The sequence below is a fragment of the Telmatherina bonti genome, assembly GCF_933228915.1.
Source record: "Telmatherina bonti genome assembly, chromosome: 2".
Lineage (NCBI taxonomy): Eukaryota > Metazoa > Chordata > Actinopteri > Atheriniformes > Telmatherinidae > Telmatherina > Telmatherina bonti.
Window position 1 is genome coordinate 31737489 of NC_136620.1, and position 17682 is coordinate 31755170.

The 17682-nt window shown below is 38.9% G+C and overlaps 1 protein-coding gene across 1 annotated transcript in view; it reads right to left on the minus strand.

The window, feature by feature from the left end:
• The window catches only part of iqsec3b (IQ motif and Sec7 domain ArfGEF 3b), a gene marked incomplete at both ends in the record, with an annotated part of 33456 nt that overhangs the window by 12585 nt on the left and 3189 nt on the right, over nucleotides 1–17682 (minus strand). Inside the window, 6 exons of the mRNA XM_079248615.1 lie at nucleotides 1591–1713; nucleotides 3683–3844; nucleotides 4452–5176; nucleotides 7140–7541; nucleotides 8487–8604; nucleotides 14559–14633. Of these exons, the coding sequence (XP_079104741.1) occupies nucleotides 1591–1713; nucleotides 3683–3844; nucleotides 4452–5176; nucleotides 7140–7541; nucleotides 8487–8604; nucleotides 14559–14633 (1605 nt within the window). The remainder of the gene's footprint in view (nucleotides 1–1590; nucleotides 1714–3682; nucleotides 3845–4451; nucleotides 5177–7139; nucleotides 7542–8486; nucleotides 8605–14558; nucleotides 14634–17682) is intronic.

Consider the following 17682-nt stretch of genomic DNA (forward strand, 5'->3'; position numbering starts at 1 on the left):
AGTGGAAGTTGGACAGAGGACCAGCTGTAAATGCAACATGAGCTCTCAGATTTGTCTGGTTCCCAGGCTACAAAAAAATCTGCTAAACTAATGATTCCCTCCATCTGCACTTCCATCTGGTATTTGTATTATGTGCTAATTAGCTCTGCAAACTAAGGTGCTAAACATGTAAAAGATTATTTTTCTAAAAGTTAAGCTCGCTAGCTAACATTGTTACATGATGATATCCCAAAGTTTAGGGAAGTGTATTACTTGTAAGTCTTCTGCAGGAACTACTAAGAACAACATGAGAGCTTTTTTTCTTGTTATGGTTTTGTTGAAGAATACATCTAAGAGAACAATAAAATCTGCAAATCAGACTAAAAATAAACTAGAAAAAAAATAAATATGCTGCAGCAGTAGGCGGTCTCTGACAGAGCATCACATTTCCAACAGCAATCACATACAACTGCCGTAGAAAAGAGCATTTTACTTAATGAGTTCAAAGGGATGATGACTTCTGCTGTGTCATCCTGGCAAAATATTCTTGAGGTAAAGTACAGAACATCAGCAGAGGGACATTAAATGTACATAGCAATGCATGCTATTACTCTAAAGGAGAAAACAACGTTGGCCAGTTTATTGAATTTTCGATCCTGAGGGCAATCTTTAGATATCACAAGAACAGTTCAAGGACAGTACTGCCAGAGCTCCTATTTGTAGTTGCTTATATCTGGTTTTTTTTTTTTTTTATCTCAAATCATTTTTAGCTTAAAGGTAAAACATCATTCAAAACTGTTTCACCCAGGAGTTTGTTATGGGCAAAGGTATACAATCCACGAAAAGGCATTCGTAGAGTCTGCACATTAATGTAGGACTCTCAAGGTCTTCATGGTATTTAAATGAGTCATCTTCAGCAGACATGCTCATACATTTTAGTTACTGCAGGGCTAGAGTCAGCACTGACGAAATGAACAGAAAACCAACTCGGGCAAAACCCCTGTATGAATCCTGCACTGATACATGCCTTTGGTTTGATTTTTAAAAAAAAAATAAGAAAGAAATGGAAAATATCCAACACATAAACAACCTAGAAAGAATATTTTTTGGACAGAAGGTGTCATCCAGCCGAGAAAGTTGTGAAATAGAGCATCTATTTTTGTCCTGATGGAACACACACTGATTGCCTGCGGTGCAGGTCTCTGTTTTGATTGGCTAACAATCAGAGAGTGCCGAGTTTAGTGAAAGGTTTCAGGCAATCATTCTAATTTACTAATGATAAGGGGCTTTGGTGTCATCAGAACCGGCCTCAGTGACACAGCAGGACTTGTTAAGCACTTGAATGTCTCTACAGCAGCATTGTTATCAGTTTGCTCTTCTGTTTTTCCTACTCTTTGGATGAAAGAAACATCCCAAAATCTGAGCTTTGTTAGACATCAATGTTTTCTTATTTTGCATATGTATCTTCAAGCAAAATTTTTACTCATATTGTGAAGTTCAAAGTGCCTTTGAACACCCTGCTAGTCACGTGATGAACTGCTGTGTTGCCTTGTATGAAAAATAGAATTGTTGGTCAGAGAGGCTTGGTTTGGAGCGAGCTGTAGGTCTCACCTAAAAGCTTCGATGAGTCTCTCCACCTTCTGTGCTTCTCCTTGAACACGGACATGAGCCTGGAACTTTCTCAAGGCTTCATCAAGTTCCATGCCTGAGAAATCCATTTCATCCACTACACAGCTGTCAAGAGACCAAGAACAAGATAGTCAGGAAAGAGAGAGAGAAATAAGGCTGGGTTTGGTTGTCCTGTGTCACAGGAATAAGAAAGCAAATGAGTGTGTAGAAATGTGTATGCGTGTGAATATGCAGGAAACTAAGCGCTGATGGCAAATCTCCCTCTTAAAATCATACTTATAATGCAAAACCGCTGACCTGGAAGAGACTCCTGACAACATGTTTGTAAATGTATACACGTACGCACACTGTGACGACATCTGCAAAGAAAAAGGGTCTGGCGACAGATGGAGATAAGAAGAAAGAAGAAGGATGAGCGACACAAAGTAATGAAATCCAAAGAGTAAGGGGGCAAGAGAGAGGTGAATGAAAGGCTGAGGACAGGTTGTGGCAATAGTAGAAGGACAAACAAGATTGTAGATCTGTGGGCATGTGTGCATCTGTGGGAGTACAAAATGTGTCTGATTGTAAGAAAGTGAGGTTGAGTGGTTGTATGCGTGTTTAGTGCAGTGACCTATTTCTACAATCAGTACAACAACCTCAGCAAAAAGCCCCTCTGTGCAGGATCTCTGTCTACACTCTGCATAGACAGGATGCAAAAAGAGAGAGTCTGCAAGCATTAGGTACATACATGTTGTCACAGATGCTTTTATGCATGTGAAGTAAGCATCATGCGTATATGTGGGCAACGCTTTCAAAAACCTAATCTAAAAGTTCAATTCAGCAAACAAATCGCTTCATATGTTCATATTTTTTATCTCTTTATTTTTCTAAAAGTCAAGCACAAGATGTAAAAACAGCTATAGAGTTAAATCCTTAATTTTAAAAGGATTTTTTAATCACGAACAACGAGTCTTATAGCATTTTGATGTAGAATAACATATAGAAGTACGTTACATCCTGCATTTACTTGCATTTTGTCTTTACACAGATAAAGGTACTTTGAAACTGAATTTTTGCTAGAATTTGATTGTCTATTCTTGGGGTAGCACCTGGGGGGATTCATATTCACTGAAATATAAAGCAAGGAAACATGGAGATATTATAGTCCTACAATCATTTTAAATGTATTATTAGAATACTGATGATCAAAAAACACCTTTAGCATTTGGCAATAAATTCTCAACAGTAATTATACAATCCACTAAAGAAAGAAATAAAGAGTTACGTACTTAGTCCAATGCTTAAAATATCTTATCAGGAATAAGGTTTCTTCTTGTTGCTCTTTTATTGGATTTTTTTTAAGGTGGAAGTTAGAAGTGAAAAGTCTCCATTTGTTATTTAAGACAGTCCTAAAACCTTATTCAAAACACAGAGTAATTGACTAATAATGAAATTTAGTAATGATTTATAGAGCCTAAGAAGGAATGGAGAAATCATTTTGACTCATCAATGATCCTTTACTTGCAGTTCAGTGTTTTGTCATTCTGTACAACTTTAGTGACGAGTGACAAGTATGTTCTTAAAGGAGAAACGGTAGATGGGGATGAACCACAGATGAGGGAATGGTAAATGTAATCCTGTGGTATTTTGACAGAAGGATGTCACAGACATTTCATTAAGACCTCAGGAAGTTGTGTCAGCATGTGAAAAAAGGGCATAAGATGTCCTCTTTAATATGATTATCCCATAAAACATTATTCAGTACCTTATTACACAGACTTCGTAAGTCATTTAAATCCTTAGTGAAAAAGCTAAACCTAAAGCCATCTTAGTGATATCTGAGAAACTTTTTTCCACAGGGGCCTGTGAACTGCCGCTGTAAGCTCTAGAAAAAGCTAGTGGACTTTTAGGTTAAAACTATTACATTCACCTCAAGTAAACCCCATGAAAAACTGAACAGGGTTGCAATTTAATGAGCAATTTGTAGCTGGACTTTGACCTCCTAAAACATTTTACAACTCCAGCTTGATATACACTGTGAGAGAATGTGTGTTCCTGTGTGATGAAGGATCACAAAATAAAATGCACTCACTCCAGGACATCTCTGTTGAACTGCAGCTTGCTGTTCCCCAAGAACTCTCCAATCATCTGTCGGCTCAGGCCCTTCCTCTGTAACAAGAAGTGAGCCACTCCTATGGCTGTGTCCGGGACGAAACCACGCGTTATCAGGAAGTGGATGCCTCTTTCTGGGTTCCTGGTAAACAGTCAATCAGTGGCAGAGAAGTAGACTGTGAGAGTTGACCATGCGTATGTGCACTCGAGCAGATGTGTGTAAAGAAAATGCACTGCTCTGTATTTAAGAGAAAGTGTGTTTAATGACTGAGGGTGCATGTCTGAAGAAGGGTGTATGTGTGTGTAGAAGGGAGAGTAAAAAGAAGAGTGCATTCATCCAGAAAAGCTGTTAGCTCAGGACTTCGGGATCAGCCTGACTGTCGCTCACATAATTTACTTTAATTTGTATTAGCTAATATTAACTGAAGGCTAACCGTGAACCGTGGCTATTTAAAGAGCCTGAGTGTCTTTCGTATTTAAAACCTCGTTTGCAGCCTCAGCTTTTTAATCAAATGTTGCATTTCTTTCTCTCTTCAGCTCACCTCCCTTCTCGATTTGTTTTATGGACATCACACCATCACAAGATGGCATTAAACAAGTTGCTCCTCCCAGCAATCACAAACTGTAATGAGCGACTCCTTGGAGGGGCAAACTCAAACAGCAATATTTTGAACCTTAAGGCAGGAGATACGGAAATATTTAACATGTTTTCTGTGATGGTGTCATGAATGTTTTGCCAGCCCACTTACACATTGAAGAGGTTGAGTCCTATACGGTAGAGCCGCTTTCGGTGTGTGTCAGTGGACAGAGTTGGTGAGCGGCAGGAGGCTGGATCCTGGCAGCGGTCCCTTGGCAGAGAGACCACCAGGGCCTGCAGGGCCTCGGGGGTTGGCCCTCCAGGTATCTGCTGGGGGTGAGTGTAGTGGTACTGCTGGTACTGGGTATATATCTGGGCAGGCTGCTGATTTGACTGGACTGTGGAGGAAATTGAAGTGGAAGTAGAGGTAGAGGTGGAGGTGGATCCCATTTTGTCTAAGCTGATCTCTCCCTCCATTCCAACCCCTCCTGCAGTTGGCACTGCTGAACCCCTCCTGGATCCGGGATCAGCCATTTCAAGTTCCTCGCTAGGTGGAGGAGCAGGAAACTCTGGCTCCTCCATTGACTGGTTGTTTCCTCCCCCAGCCATCCCACTCACTGAGGGTTTCCTGCTGCCTGCCTCTCCCCCACCTGCATTTCCCAGAGAGGTGGTTGTCGTGGTGGTGGCGGAGGAAATGGTGTAGGAGCTATTGCTGTCAATGTGAACAGTTACATCCCTGAAGGCCATGAGCAGAGAGCTAGCACTGCGGGGCAGGCAAGCACTCTCAGCAGCTGCACGAAGGGCCCCGGGGTCCATCAGGAGTCCCTTTCCCTCTCCACTCTCTGACAAGCTCCAACCACGAAGGGCGTCATCAATGGACTGAGCCAACGAATGAAGCTGCAAGGACGAGGGCAAGAAATACACATAAAATTGAGCCATCCTGTCAAGGGGCTGGATTTATGTGAGGAAATGTTTTTGATTTTTAGCAGGGCTAATACCCAAAGATGACAGTAAAACTATAGAAAATATAGAATTATTGACTGTACGAAAAGTGCTGCATAAATAAAGTTTCATTTGATTTAAATTTGACTGCAACTGGACTTATTAGAAGTCCATTGAACATAGATATAATTGTCATATTGAATCACTGGAGCCATTCAGTGTGAGTTTTCTGCTAAGATATCAAATTGATCCAAACAGCAACATGCTAACATGTTTTCATAGGCTCCTGGCAGTGTTAACCCCTCTGATGCATGAATTATTAAAAAACAGTGCAGAATTTTTTCACAGACAATATTTTACTTATAAAGACATATATAGGGATGATTTCTTTTTTTTTTTTAAGTTTTTTTTACTTTTTATTTATTTTTATCTGACCTCTAAAACTCTTAAAAGTAATATTTAGTCATATTTATATAGCATTAATATTCTATAAAAAAAAATATAGCTGCATAATTTTTGTCCTGTTCATTATCAAGTCAAACTTGGTCATTAAAATCTATCTATTTATATTTATTTCATTTTATTACATTTATTTATGCTACAGTGAGTGGCAGTGCTTTGGATGACTCACTGATGTCCAATGAAGTGGCTAATTTGCAAAATACTACCTTTAACCATGTGTATACTAAAAACAGCCTTTAACTAGGTGCACTCTGTAACTGATACTAAGCCTGAAGGGGTTACATTTTTTAAACAATAAAACACCACAGCGGCATGCAAACATTCATATATATGCTGCAGTGATTGGAACAATGTGCAATATTTTTAACATAAGAGTTTTTCTCCTGTCAGCGTTGGGTAAGTCATTTATTTAGGAGAAAAGTTTTTGAGAACATAAGAGTTTTCAAATACTTAGGGACATCTTCATCTGTAGTATAATATTAGATTGTTAAAATATTCAGGAAAACCAGCGATACCTTTGTAATTAAGGGACATTTCTGAAAATCAAAACTAAAATAGCTATTATTCTCACCACTTCAGGAACACTGAACATGAGACAGACATGATTATGCTGTAGGATTCATTGTGTTGGAGCCGGAACACTTCTGAAAACCATTATCAGCAAACACAATTTGCCACTGCAACTACAAATGCAGATTTAATTTTTTACCATGCAAAGCAAAAATAATGTATAAACAAAACCCGGAAACAGTACTGCATTGTTTGAGCTTAGGATTTATTATTGCACGTGGCATCTGAGGAGGCGTCATTAATCCTGGACAATCATCTCAGGTCTTAGAACAGCATAGGATGTCCTTTAGATGACATCCGTCCCACAGAGAGTCTTTTTAATGTTACTGAAACCATGTTCATTGCTGCTTGTACTTATATTAGTATTTATTTGTTTATTATTTCATTTTATTTTTACTTCACATTTACTTTGCATTTATAGTTATTTATTTGAACTTTTCTTTTTTCTGCTAATTCTTTGCTTATTTTTTTCATTGTAAGAACAAGGAGAGCAACTTGCCACCAGAGTTAAATTCCTTCTTTCTTTGTATGATCATGACAAATATAGTGATTCTGCTTCTGAACCAAAATCTACAAGTGTTACAAAAGCTTAATTATCCATAACCTGGCTCATAAACTAGTCTGTTGTTGGTTCAGACCTTTCACTGGTATAAAACATGTGATACATTAAAACATAAAACCAAAACACAGAAAAGAAGGTCCCAAACTGCAGCTAAAATTCAAACAGCCAGCAGGATTGGGAAAGCATTTTTCAGAACTGCAGTGACTAGTCTCCAATTCCCACATACAGAGGATGATGTATGGATGGTTTAAATGTTGAAATAAGCATATATTTTGATAAATGGTATAAATAATTGCACTGTGTGTTCATTTAGATATTACTCACTTGTTCAGAGAAGCAGTCTTCCAGCTGTGTGAGTGAAGGTCCGGGGGTTTGAGGTGGGGGTTGAGCAGGGGTTGAAGAAGGGGCATTTGCTGGGGCTGAAGCAGGAGATGGGGGCAGCGAAGTGGAGCGACATGGAGGTGGTGGAGGAGTCTTAGAGCGTAAAGGTATTTGTCCTCCTCCCGGATGCAGAGTATAGCTGTGTCTCTGGGCTGCATTCCGATTTCGCCCTGAGGGGCTGGGGTGGCGTAAAGAGATCCGACGTGGCAGCTTACTCTCTGACAGCGAGTTGCGGATCTTCTGGAAGTTTTTGCTGAGCTGGTACTGACGGAAGGCTGTCTGGATGCGACGTGCTGCCCTCCTTGCGATGAGATGGCCTCCATACTTTTGCTCCAACTCCTCTATCTAGGGAAAGGAAGATGTTGAAAGGCAGTGGATATATCAAACATGTTTATGAGGCTATTTGCAAGAGCAATTAATCCATTGAAACATATTAAATCATGCATCAGCAATCATGTATGCTGTCATCTAAACAGGTTTGTAAAAAGATCAGAAGAGTTGAAGCAATCCCATAAATTCACACTCACACCCTTCAGGTATCCATCTGACTCTATTTTCCCTTTTTGAACCAGGAAGGTTGGAACTAAAACAAACATAATCTATCATCATTCAGCAGCTAATACTGGCTGAAGGGCTACGTGAAGGCCACACGAGGATCGATGGGCTGTCACAAAGGTGCTGTTGAGAAAATGAGTAGAAAAATCAACACTCTCACAAGCTTATTTTTGTTCTGTTTATTGGGAAAGTAGTTCCTTCCAAAATCTCACCATCCTCCAGAATTTTTTCCTCTAATATCTTCAGCAAGAGGGAATCAGAAGAGGAGGAGTGGGAGGCAGAAGAAGAGACAGAAGGGGAGAAAAAGGAGGACAGCCACTTGTGTGTCTGGTGCGTTTCATGAAACGTGCATGTACACACACACAAATATAAATATATATATATCCGCACTACCACTGCAGCAGCAGCAAAAGCAGAAGCAACAGCAGACCCTTCAGCAGTTCGCTATAAGGAATAAAGCCATCTCCAGCCGCCACAAGCAGTTATTAGCTGTTACCATGACAACCTAGCATCTTTCATGTTCCTGTCACAGTGGCAGTTGTTATCCTGGTTGCGCTTTTTCGTGTCAACAGTGACAGAAATAGATCTGAATGGGAGTCTTTTTTGTCAAGCAAGACAATGTCAAGTGATCATTCCTCACACACCTCCTTGTACTAAAGTAGGTAAAGTATTGTTAGCTTTTCAGCCTATGCTAGGGAGCTTGGGAGCCCGCAAACACATGGTAAAAAGTCTTACCTGCTTGTTTTTATTCTCCAGGTTGATCTCATATTCACTCGGCCCCTCCCTCTTGATCCCCTCTGTTTCCTGTCCTCTGCCAGAGGACGTCCCATCCTCCAGGCTCAGCATCTGTCCACTGCCACAATAATAAGAGCAGAAAGATATCAATCCTCTCAACCATCCAAAACTGTCCCGTTGTCACAGGGCGGGCCATCAGTTCTGGTGAATGTGAAGAGATTCAGAAAAGAGACTGCGATATGTGAGTGTTTTGGCCCGAGGTGAGGATGACTGGCTTCATGAGTCCAGTCCTATTTGGTCAAATTTGTGGCTCCTCTACAAGTTGCTGAAATGAAATTGGATGAATATTAACCAGTTGACTGCAGCTTTGTGCTATTTTTTTCTGTCATTTACTATTTCATACATATTAACATCATGCTTTGTACTTTACATGAGGAAAGCAAGCAACAGTGTTTCCACATTTGCAAATAATTTCAAATCATAGCCAAAAATTTCCTTGTTCTTTCATTGGTCAGAATACCCGATACAAAAAAACTATTTTTTATTCAAAAGTCTGTTCTGTAACATGAATTTTTTTTTTTTTCTGAATGTGTTACAAGTTGTACTTATTCATTATTTATTGTAGGAAGGATGGAACGCTTACTCTTGCAAAGGAAGCCTTTACAAAAGAATTTTAGTGATCAGACCTCAGTTTTATGTTTTTCTAAACTTCCCCATAACATAATGAGCACCACAGGCATGAGGTGGAAGGTTTTAGGTTGAAACTCTACCTTTTATTCACTGCATTGGCTAGACATAATTTTTCCTCCATTGTTTTTTAGTCCTTCTAAACTTAAAGATGTTGTCAGCCGCTTAAACCAAACCTGTCTTTGACTGCGTCAAGACATTAAACAAATGAAAAATAGTATTGCAAAATACCAAGAACATCTCTGGAAAGATCGCTCTAAGACTTCAACTGAGGTGGTCTACTTAACCGTTTTTTTCTAAAAGTATTACCCAGACTAGTTTTGGGGAGGCAGAAAAAGACCCCCCTTTAAGGTACCAGTTGGACTGCAAGTGAATGTGTGACCTCGTGTGTAAATAGAACTACGGAAAAGGGCCTGCTGACCCACTTCTTAGACATGTGATTACATTAAAGGAACTCACACCCCATTAAGATCCTGAAAACTTGGTGATCACGAGACGATCCAACAACTTGAGGATTGTTATGGAAATTGTCTTTTGAACAACCAAAGAAGAAGTAAATCCTATTTCTGTTATCGACAATGAAGATCCTTCCTGAAAGAAAATTTGGAAGCTGGAATAAGCTCGTATTTCTAAAATGTAATTCCAATTGTTAAGTGTGGACCAAAAACATGCATAATTCCAGAGAGAAATGGGACTTAATAACACTATAGGTATAAGTCTGAAGAGATTTATGGAAAAATGTCTGTTAAAATACAGACTAATTTTGTGTGATGTAGTCGCTGCCAGCAATGTCTTATTCCATAGAAAATCCATACATTGAAAAATGGTGCTCGCTCCAATCCAGTACTCATGATTTAGAAAACTGAATTCTCTTCCTCATCACGATTACTGAAAATGAAAAGATGTATCTCTTGAAAAGATCACTTTTAATTTGAGAAAAGCAATAAAGCTTTAATAAAAGTTTTGGAATTATCTAGAATATAAAATAACTTTTCTAATCATTTGGAAAGCTTTGGAGCTGGAGAGCCCAAATACCCTGTTAGGAAATAAGTCATACTGTATGCCAGGGCATGGTAGTGCATAGATGATGTTGTAACCCCTCAAATATTTCTTAGTATTGCCCTGCTTCTGCTGTTTGTTTTAAATCCTCAAAGAAAATGATGCAATTCTTGTTTTTTTTTTTCCCCCATTCTGTTTCACTGCAATAAAATAATATTAACTGAAGATATGCTCTTTTGTACCACCACCCAACCTAAGATTATACTGTGGAGAAAAAAAGCAATAAAAAAGAAGCAATTCAACAACAATTTTCTGAGATCAAAATGCAACAACAAGAAAACAATGAATCAATAAGTGAAAACTCAAACCTTCATAACATTTTTGATGAAGCTCTTTGATCCACTGCTCTAAACTTAAGAACAAATCAAAGAAAACTGATGGAGCTTTTAAAATGTTACCCGAAATGTAGCTTTACTTGCCAGTCAATAAGCCTTAATACCCTGGTTTGAAAAGGAGAATTAATCAAATCCTCACATTTTGAAACCACAGATCATGACTTTGGAGGATTTTTTTTTCCATTATTAACTTTAATAACTTAAACGATTAATCATTAAGAGTTTGAGCACACATGATTCTTTGTCTCGAGCCTCTGATGGACTGAAGACCCGTCCAGGATGCTTGTTGCCCCGTGGCAGCTGGAATAGGTTCCAGTCCCTTTGTTAAGTTAAATAAGATAAGCAGTGGTGGAAAATGAATGATTGATAATATTGCTGCTGATTCATTTCTGGATAATGAGCTCATCCAGGGGTTATAAACCTCAGTCATCACAATTTGTATGTCAATAAATTGTGACCAGTCGAGCCAGTGACTCTCCCTTCTCAACTGTCTCATTAAAGCGCTCATTTTTAGCTGAGGGATATTCTGCACGGCAGCAGACTTCAGACACTGATTCTAATCAATGGACAAGAGAAATGTTGTGTAAATGGAGCAATTCTGTGATTCAGGCAGATATTATGATCATTTTATGGTATTCCACATGTAGCCAAAAGCAAAGTTTTGCCATTAAAAGGTGGTTCATATAATTATTTAACAAGATATTGCCATGTCTGATGATAATGGGTTCTGCACACTTGTTACTAACCACCTGTTTTCAGATGTGTAAATCACTCCACCTATCAGCTCTGTTATAAGTGTGAATGTCTTTTTTAGTATGTTGATGTCCATTAAATCTGTACTGTAGGGCTCAAGCTGGGGTACAAAAGCTAAGAGATAGCTTTCTAAATCAAGTTAATTTAATTGAAGCAGAATTATACTTCCAAACTAGACATTTTGCTGCAATAAAAATGTTAAATTTATATATTTTTGTGCTGTATTTTGATGCCAAGGATATCTCTATCCTTGCACTGCTGACCTCACTCCATGAGAGCCAAAAAGAAGAAAGGAAGACGCTATCTGGTTGGTAACAGTACATTTATTTGTGAAAGGTGAGCACATTAAGGTGTTTTAAGTGGTAAATTGAGAGCTATTTCTGTCACAACCTTGAAGGCAGAAGAATAGCAGCTCACATTTAGATCTCTTGCTCTGTTGCCACACCAACAACGTTCCACTTGAAATGCTAGGAAGATCAATGCTGATTCCATGTATGAGACTCTGAAGGCTGATGTGTTTCCATGGCAATAACATCATTTGGTTGAGCATTTCAGTTGCAATTATGATGAAGAGTGTAACGTTCTTAGTGTGCTGCATGACAAAAAAAAAAAAAAAGGAAAGATTATTAGACAGTCTTTTCCTTTTGTTCTGCTGCTTTGGATGAAGCATTAAAAACCACTAGAGGCAAAACGACAAAATCATTGTCTTCAAAGTCAAACATAACTTGCAGTACAAGTTTGGGGAAGACCTAATCAGACTTCACAGATAAGTAATAAACAATCATCCCTGTGATAGCAGCGGAAGCTTGAAGCCAAAACAAAGCTATATTTAAATCCAGTCAGCACTAAACCATGTGAAGTGTGGAGGCTGTCACCCACAGCTCAGAGTTAGCGTTCCATCCTCCTCTTATAATCCCAGACGCAGATGGTAAAAGGCTCTTTTACATGGTAGAATTACTGACATTCTGCGAAAGCCATGTAGGACTTAAGTAATTTACTGGTTTGAGATAATGGATGTCCTCATACTCGCAAGTTTTCCAGTAATCCATATTTTCTTAGGTATGAAGCTTTCCTTCCACTTTTGGAACTTCTCAGGCATCTCACAGCTACTTAAAGTAGGAAAATACTGACACTCAGCACCTTTTATCTGGCCTAACTGGACTGAGGTATCATCACACCCTAGAGGCTTCATAATGGTGAGCAATTATGGAAGTGTGTGTGTGTGTGTGTGTGTGTGTGTGTGTGTGTGTGTGTGTGTGTGTGTGTGTGTGTGTGTGTGTGTGTGTGTGTGCGCACGCGTGCGTGTATAGCATTGTGCTTGGGCAATCTTTCCAGCAACCAGATACTGCTTACGCTAATCATTTTTACACAAAGAGAACCAGAGTTAAAAACGACTTGGGAGAGTAAAAAGCCTGCTCATGGTTAAATAATGAGTGCATCACTTAAGCACTTCTTTGTTTTCTTCGATTGCTGTGAAATCAAGTATACTGCGTACCCCTGCCAAAAGTCTGAGACGTGGCCAGAAAGTCTCGTCGCATCTTCAGACGAGATAAAATTGGGGGAATATAAGTGGCGGGAGCCGAGCGGAGACAGTGGAACCAGAGGAAAGGCTGAGATAGCAGTAGAGAGAGGAAACAGGAAGACAGAGGGAGTGTGTTGGTGTTTGCATCCTGGAGGCTGCCTCTATCAAAAACTCTATTAAAACACTACCATGCCCCAGCGCTGCATCAGAATACATTAGAGTACATTAGAATACATTAGAGGATTTAAAAGTATGAGTTGAGCTATTAATGGATCCAGACAGCAAAAGCTTCTATAAAGACATGGGTATTATACACACTCCTACTTGCGCCTTCCCACATGCATATCCTCATACAGTAGCAGCATCAAACACACCAAGCACACACCCCTGCCCTGCCTGCATGTGTCATGGTGGAAGAGAAATGAACTTCTGTCCAATCACATCACTTACAGTCCCATCGAGACCTATAGTACTATACACCCAGAGGATAACACACACTCATACGCATTTATATAAAAGCTGAGCCAAGTGGAAAAGGTACAGTAGGTTAGGTTGGAGGCAGATCTCATATCATCTCTCGGGAGGTTTGTGTGCACAGATGGATGCAGAGGATGACAGCGTGCATTGTAGACACGGTGAAGGCTTGCAGCAAACAGCAACATCACACAACTTCACATGAGGAGGATAATAATGAGCCGCGGTTTTTACATATCTCCTCTACATCTCATCCTCTCAGCTGGGTGTCCACTGCTGCTGTGCCATTAGCCTGTCCAATCGGGGCCTTGTGTGTGTGTAGGAGTAAAGTTGTCGGATCAGAGAGAAGAGAGGGATTCCAGACAGACAGATGCTGATATTAATAAAAATAGAATGGAAGAGAAAGACTTAACATTGAGAGATGAGATGTAAATAATTGCAATGAGATGAATAGAGAAAGCTCGGGTTTTCAACAAGAACATAAATAATGAGAAGAAATAAACAACAAAACAAGCTGCAGCAGATGCACAACAGATGAACACAACAGCAGACGTAGCTGGGAAAGGCTCGATTTAGAAACAGAGTACAAGGGATTAAAAAGATGTGGAGGGAATTCTGGAAGAGGAGGAGGAGGAGCAAACAGTAATCATTGTGAAACAGGAAAAAAAAAAAAAAAACAGCTCTCAGCAGCGCTATGCTCATTCAACCATCCAAGTGACAGTTCATGTATTCACACACTCCACACACAGTTTGTCTAAACTCGCACAGCAAACAGACAATCCTGCCCACGCAGGAACAGGAACTTAAAGTGGGCTACAGTAGATCCTCCAGTTACTGTGGTAGAGGCAGCTGTTGCGTCATTTCAGGGTTGCCATGGGCGCTTTGATAGTGGCAATATCAGTTCATACATCACCCTCCGCCTCCACGACTGTCTGTTTGTGAGTTTCCCGTGAGGTTGTTATAGCTTGCTTGCATTTAGCTCTAGCTGCAGTGCCAGGCTCCACAGGTCCAAAATTACATCAATTCACACTAATAACACACAGTCCAGCTCAGCACTACACACACATCATCAAGCATGATTAAAAGCCTAAGTGTTGACATGACTCAGATTACACAAATGTGCAGATTGTGTGTACAGACGGGAAGTTGAGTGTTATTGAAAGAGCAAATTAAGACAGAAAAATGAGGGGGGGAAAAAAAAACACTGGAGTAAAAGTGTCAGTGACTGGTGGTCGATCTTACCCAGATGAGCCGGTGTTGTCAGCTTCTTGATGTTCAGGGGCAGGGCAGCAAAACTGATGCAACACAGTTTCACTCCTGCAGAAGGACATGAAGGAAAATAAGAGGTCAGTAAAGGGGAGAGGAAAAGCAGCAGGACAAGCAGATTTGGAAGGGCAGCGTGTCTTTAGCTCAGCTGTTATTAGTTTGCTCTTTTTTTTTTTTCTCCCATTCCTCCTTATGTTCCTGCAAAACATCCAAAAAGATCCTAAAAAGCCTCTTCTTGGACTCTGGATTATTGTATCATCATAATACTACTTGGTGCTGATCCCAGGGCAAATACCCATATGTAGGTCAATGCAAGTCTGAGAAAGCTTAGGATGAGTTTATGTGTGTGTTGGGGTGTGATTGGATGTGTGTGCATCAGATCAAGTGCGATTTCACACAGAATTTCCCGAACCCAATCTGGATAGATTGTTATTCCAGCTCTGCTTCTTACTTCCTCTTCTTCAGTTGGCCTCTCTCATTTGTCTCTCATACATTTTACATTGACATTCATATTTCAGGTATTTTGCTGGTTCTCTCTTCTGGAGTAAATTATGACTGAAAAAGAGCAAAGACGCTCTGTATCACGTTAAAACTGCTGCAAGAATCAATCCTATCAGTGTCTGGATACCGTTCATTGCCATAAAAAAGATTGTGATCACAAAATCATGCAGTGTTTGTCGAAGCCTTTCTGTCGCATTTCAGATTTCCACTTGATAATGAACAGATGCAGATGCAAGAAATTCTCAGCTTCTCTACAGTTAGTCTTCTGACCTGAGCAAAGCTCATTGCTCATGACACAGAGCTACAGTGACAGGCAGAGTCACTGCAAGACTAGGACTGACAGTCTGAGCTATAAAAAGCTACCTTTTCACGGCCATTTCAACAGACTTAAAGGGAAGCAGATTTCTTTTTTAATTCAATGCCCTCAAAGTTCCTTAGACATATTTTCTCAGAGCAACACTTGTAACATTTTCCCCTCCAAGGTTGCCCCTTACGCAGAGACACACATTTTAACTTCAGAAGATTTTATTAATTGATATATATGTTGATTTTCTCTTTTTTTCCCTCCTGACAAAGGCTTTCGTCTTCTGTTAACAGCTTCCTCCCATCAGACTTCAGAAATCTAAATTACGTTTTTTTTTCTAGCACTGCTTTTTTCCTCCAATAGAAAACTAGAAAACACTATCTGCAATCATTCACGCTGCGAAGATAAATTAGTCATTTGTCATACAAAATTTTTTAAAAAAAATTATCATATGCCTTTTACAATGGAAAGATAAATGTACAATGAATAATGAAACAGTGATGAACTGTGGGTTTTCCCATCAGATTATAAGCAGCTTTATTTCAGTACTTGTAATAATTGTATTTTCTAATTTTCATCTTAATTAGGGATCTCCATGATAACTTTATATGATTTTATTTGATCAAATTCGAATCCTTTTCTCTTGCTTTTTCTGTTCTTTGTCTCTTTTAAAGTCAATTTGAAATTAAGAGAGAAAGCCATTCATCTCATCTGCATAAACCTGTGGACTAAAATATTCTCTTTAATAATGTAAGTTTATTATAATTGGAAATAAGCAGAAAAATATAAGTGTTTGCAGATTGTGCAAGATTAGCTCTGCAGATACTAAAGACATGCCCCAGGTATTACTCTGTCAGGCATCACATAAAAAACAACACCAGTTTAAAGCTGCATACTTCCACCAGGGTTGAAAAAAGGGATAATCTTTTCAGATGTGGACCCACATCAAATTTAATTATGTCTAAATTGAAAACTGTAACAAATATCCATCCAATTTTTCCTCTCACTTTCCTGTTATTATATAAACCAAAAAAGAAAAAAAACCATAATGTCCTTAATGGAGGAAGTATCTGTTTTACACGCTCAAGTCTGCGTGGCGCATTTGTCACATTAGTCATAAATGGAAAATATCTACAAAGAAATGACTTGATATTGTTTGAAAACCTCCCTTTTGTGCTAAAAGAGGCAGTTGAAGTGTGTTTTCTTTACTTTTTTTTTTGGTTGTGTGATGCTGTACTTTATTTTGAGGTGAAGCGTTGCACATCTGAAAGCTCCATACTGTAAAGCACTGTTCCAAATCAGCCATGATGCAAGATTTTTTTAAGTTTTCACATACTATAGACATGTTGTTACTGTGGTAACCCAAGTTTGTACACAATGTTAAGGTTATCCACTCAGAAAAAAGATATATAGATAAAAGTAATGGAACATGTTGGCAGTCTTTTTATTTATTTATTCTTTTTTTTTTTTTTTTTTTTTTTTACTTAATATTTTCTGCACGTCTGGTGTACTTACTTCATTATAGAGAGCTATTTTGATCCTATGTGTAAGTTTGCTATTTTGGGGAGAGGTGCAATGAATTATGTGAGACCTAAGGCTGCAGGGTAACTTGCGATGCTGATGTGTACAACTGGGGCTGCAGTTAAAGGCAAACGGAATTTTTCATTTCTACTTCAATACTCTAGACTCATCATTTTGTTTTCTTTGCTAGTAGAAACACAGTGTGTTGAATTAGGCTGTGTATACAGTATATCACATATTTTCCTGTGACATGGTCTTACATCAGTTCTTCTTCTTTGTCTTGTGTCATTGTTTACATTAGAGACTCTGTGACTTTACTTTATCCGACACTGCAGAGGCCATGCTCCATATCCAGTTAAGTCAGTTTAACAACAGAGACTTGCACAAAGTGTTGAAAAGAGTGGTTACAAATGGATTTTGGGGTGCTTATATTTTGTCCCAGAGCAGTTACTGGGCAACATTGTCCATCTAATAACCAAACTTGACCAAGAAACAGTACACAATATGGTTTCCTTTTTTTCCCAGTTTTTTTTTTTCTATAAAACTTTATGAGATTTAAAAGGTGCTGCTCAGCAGATTTGTTACTTTTTAACAGAACAAGTCTGATTGTTTTCATATTGGCTACTTACCATACATTTGTCTTCACTGACAAAAGAAAAAAGTCCTATCTTTTGAACAAATGTAATAGGTAAACAAGTTTATTAGGCAGTGATGTTTTTATAAATGTTAGATAATAAATTTGAAAATATTTTAACAGAACATATAGCCTGTTGC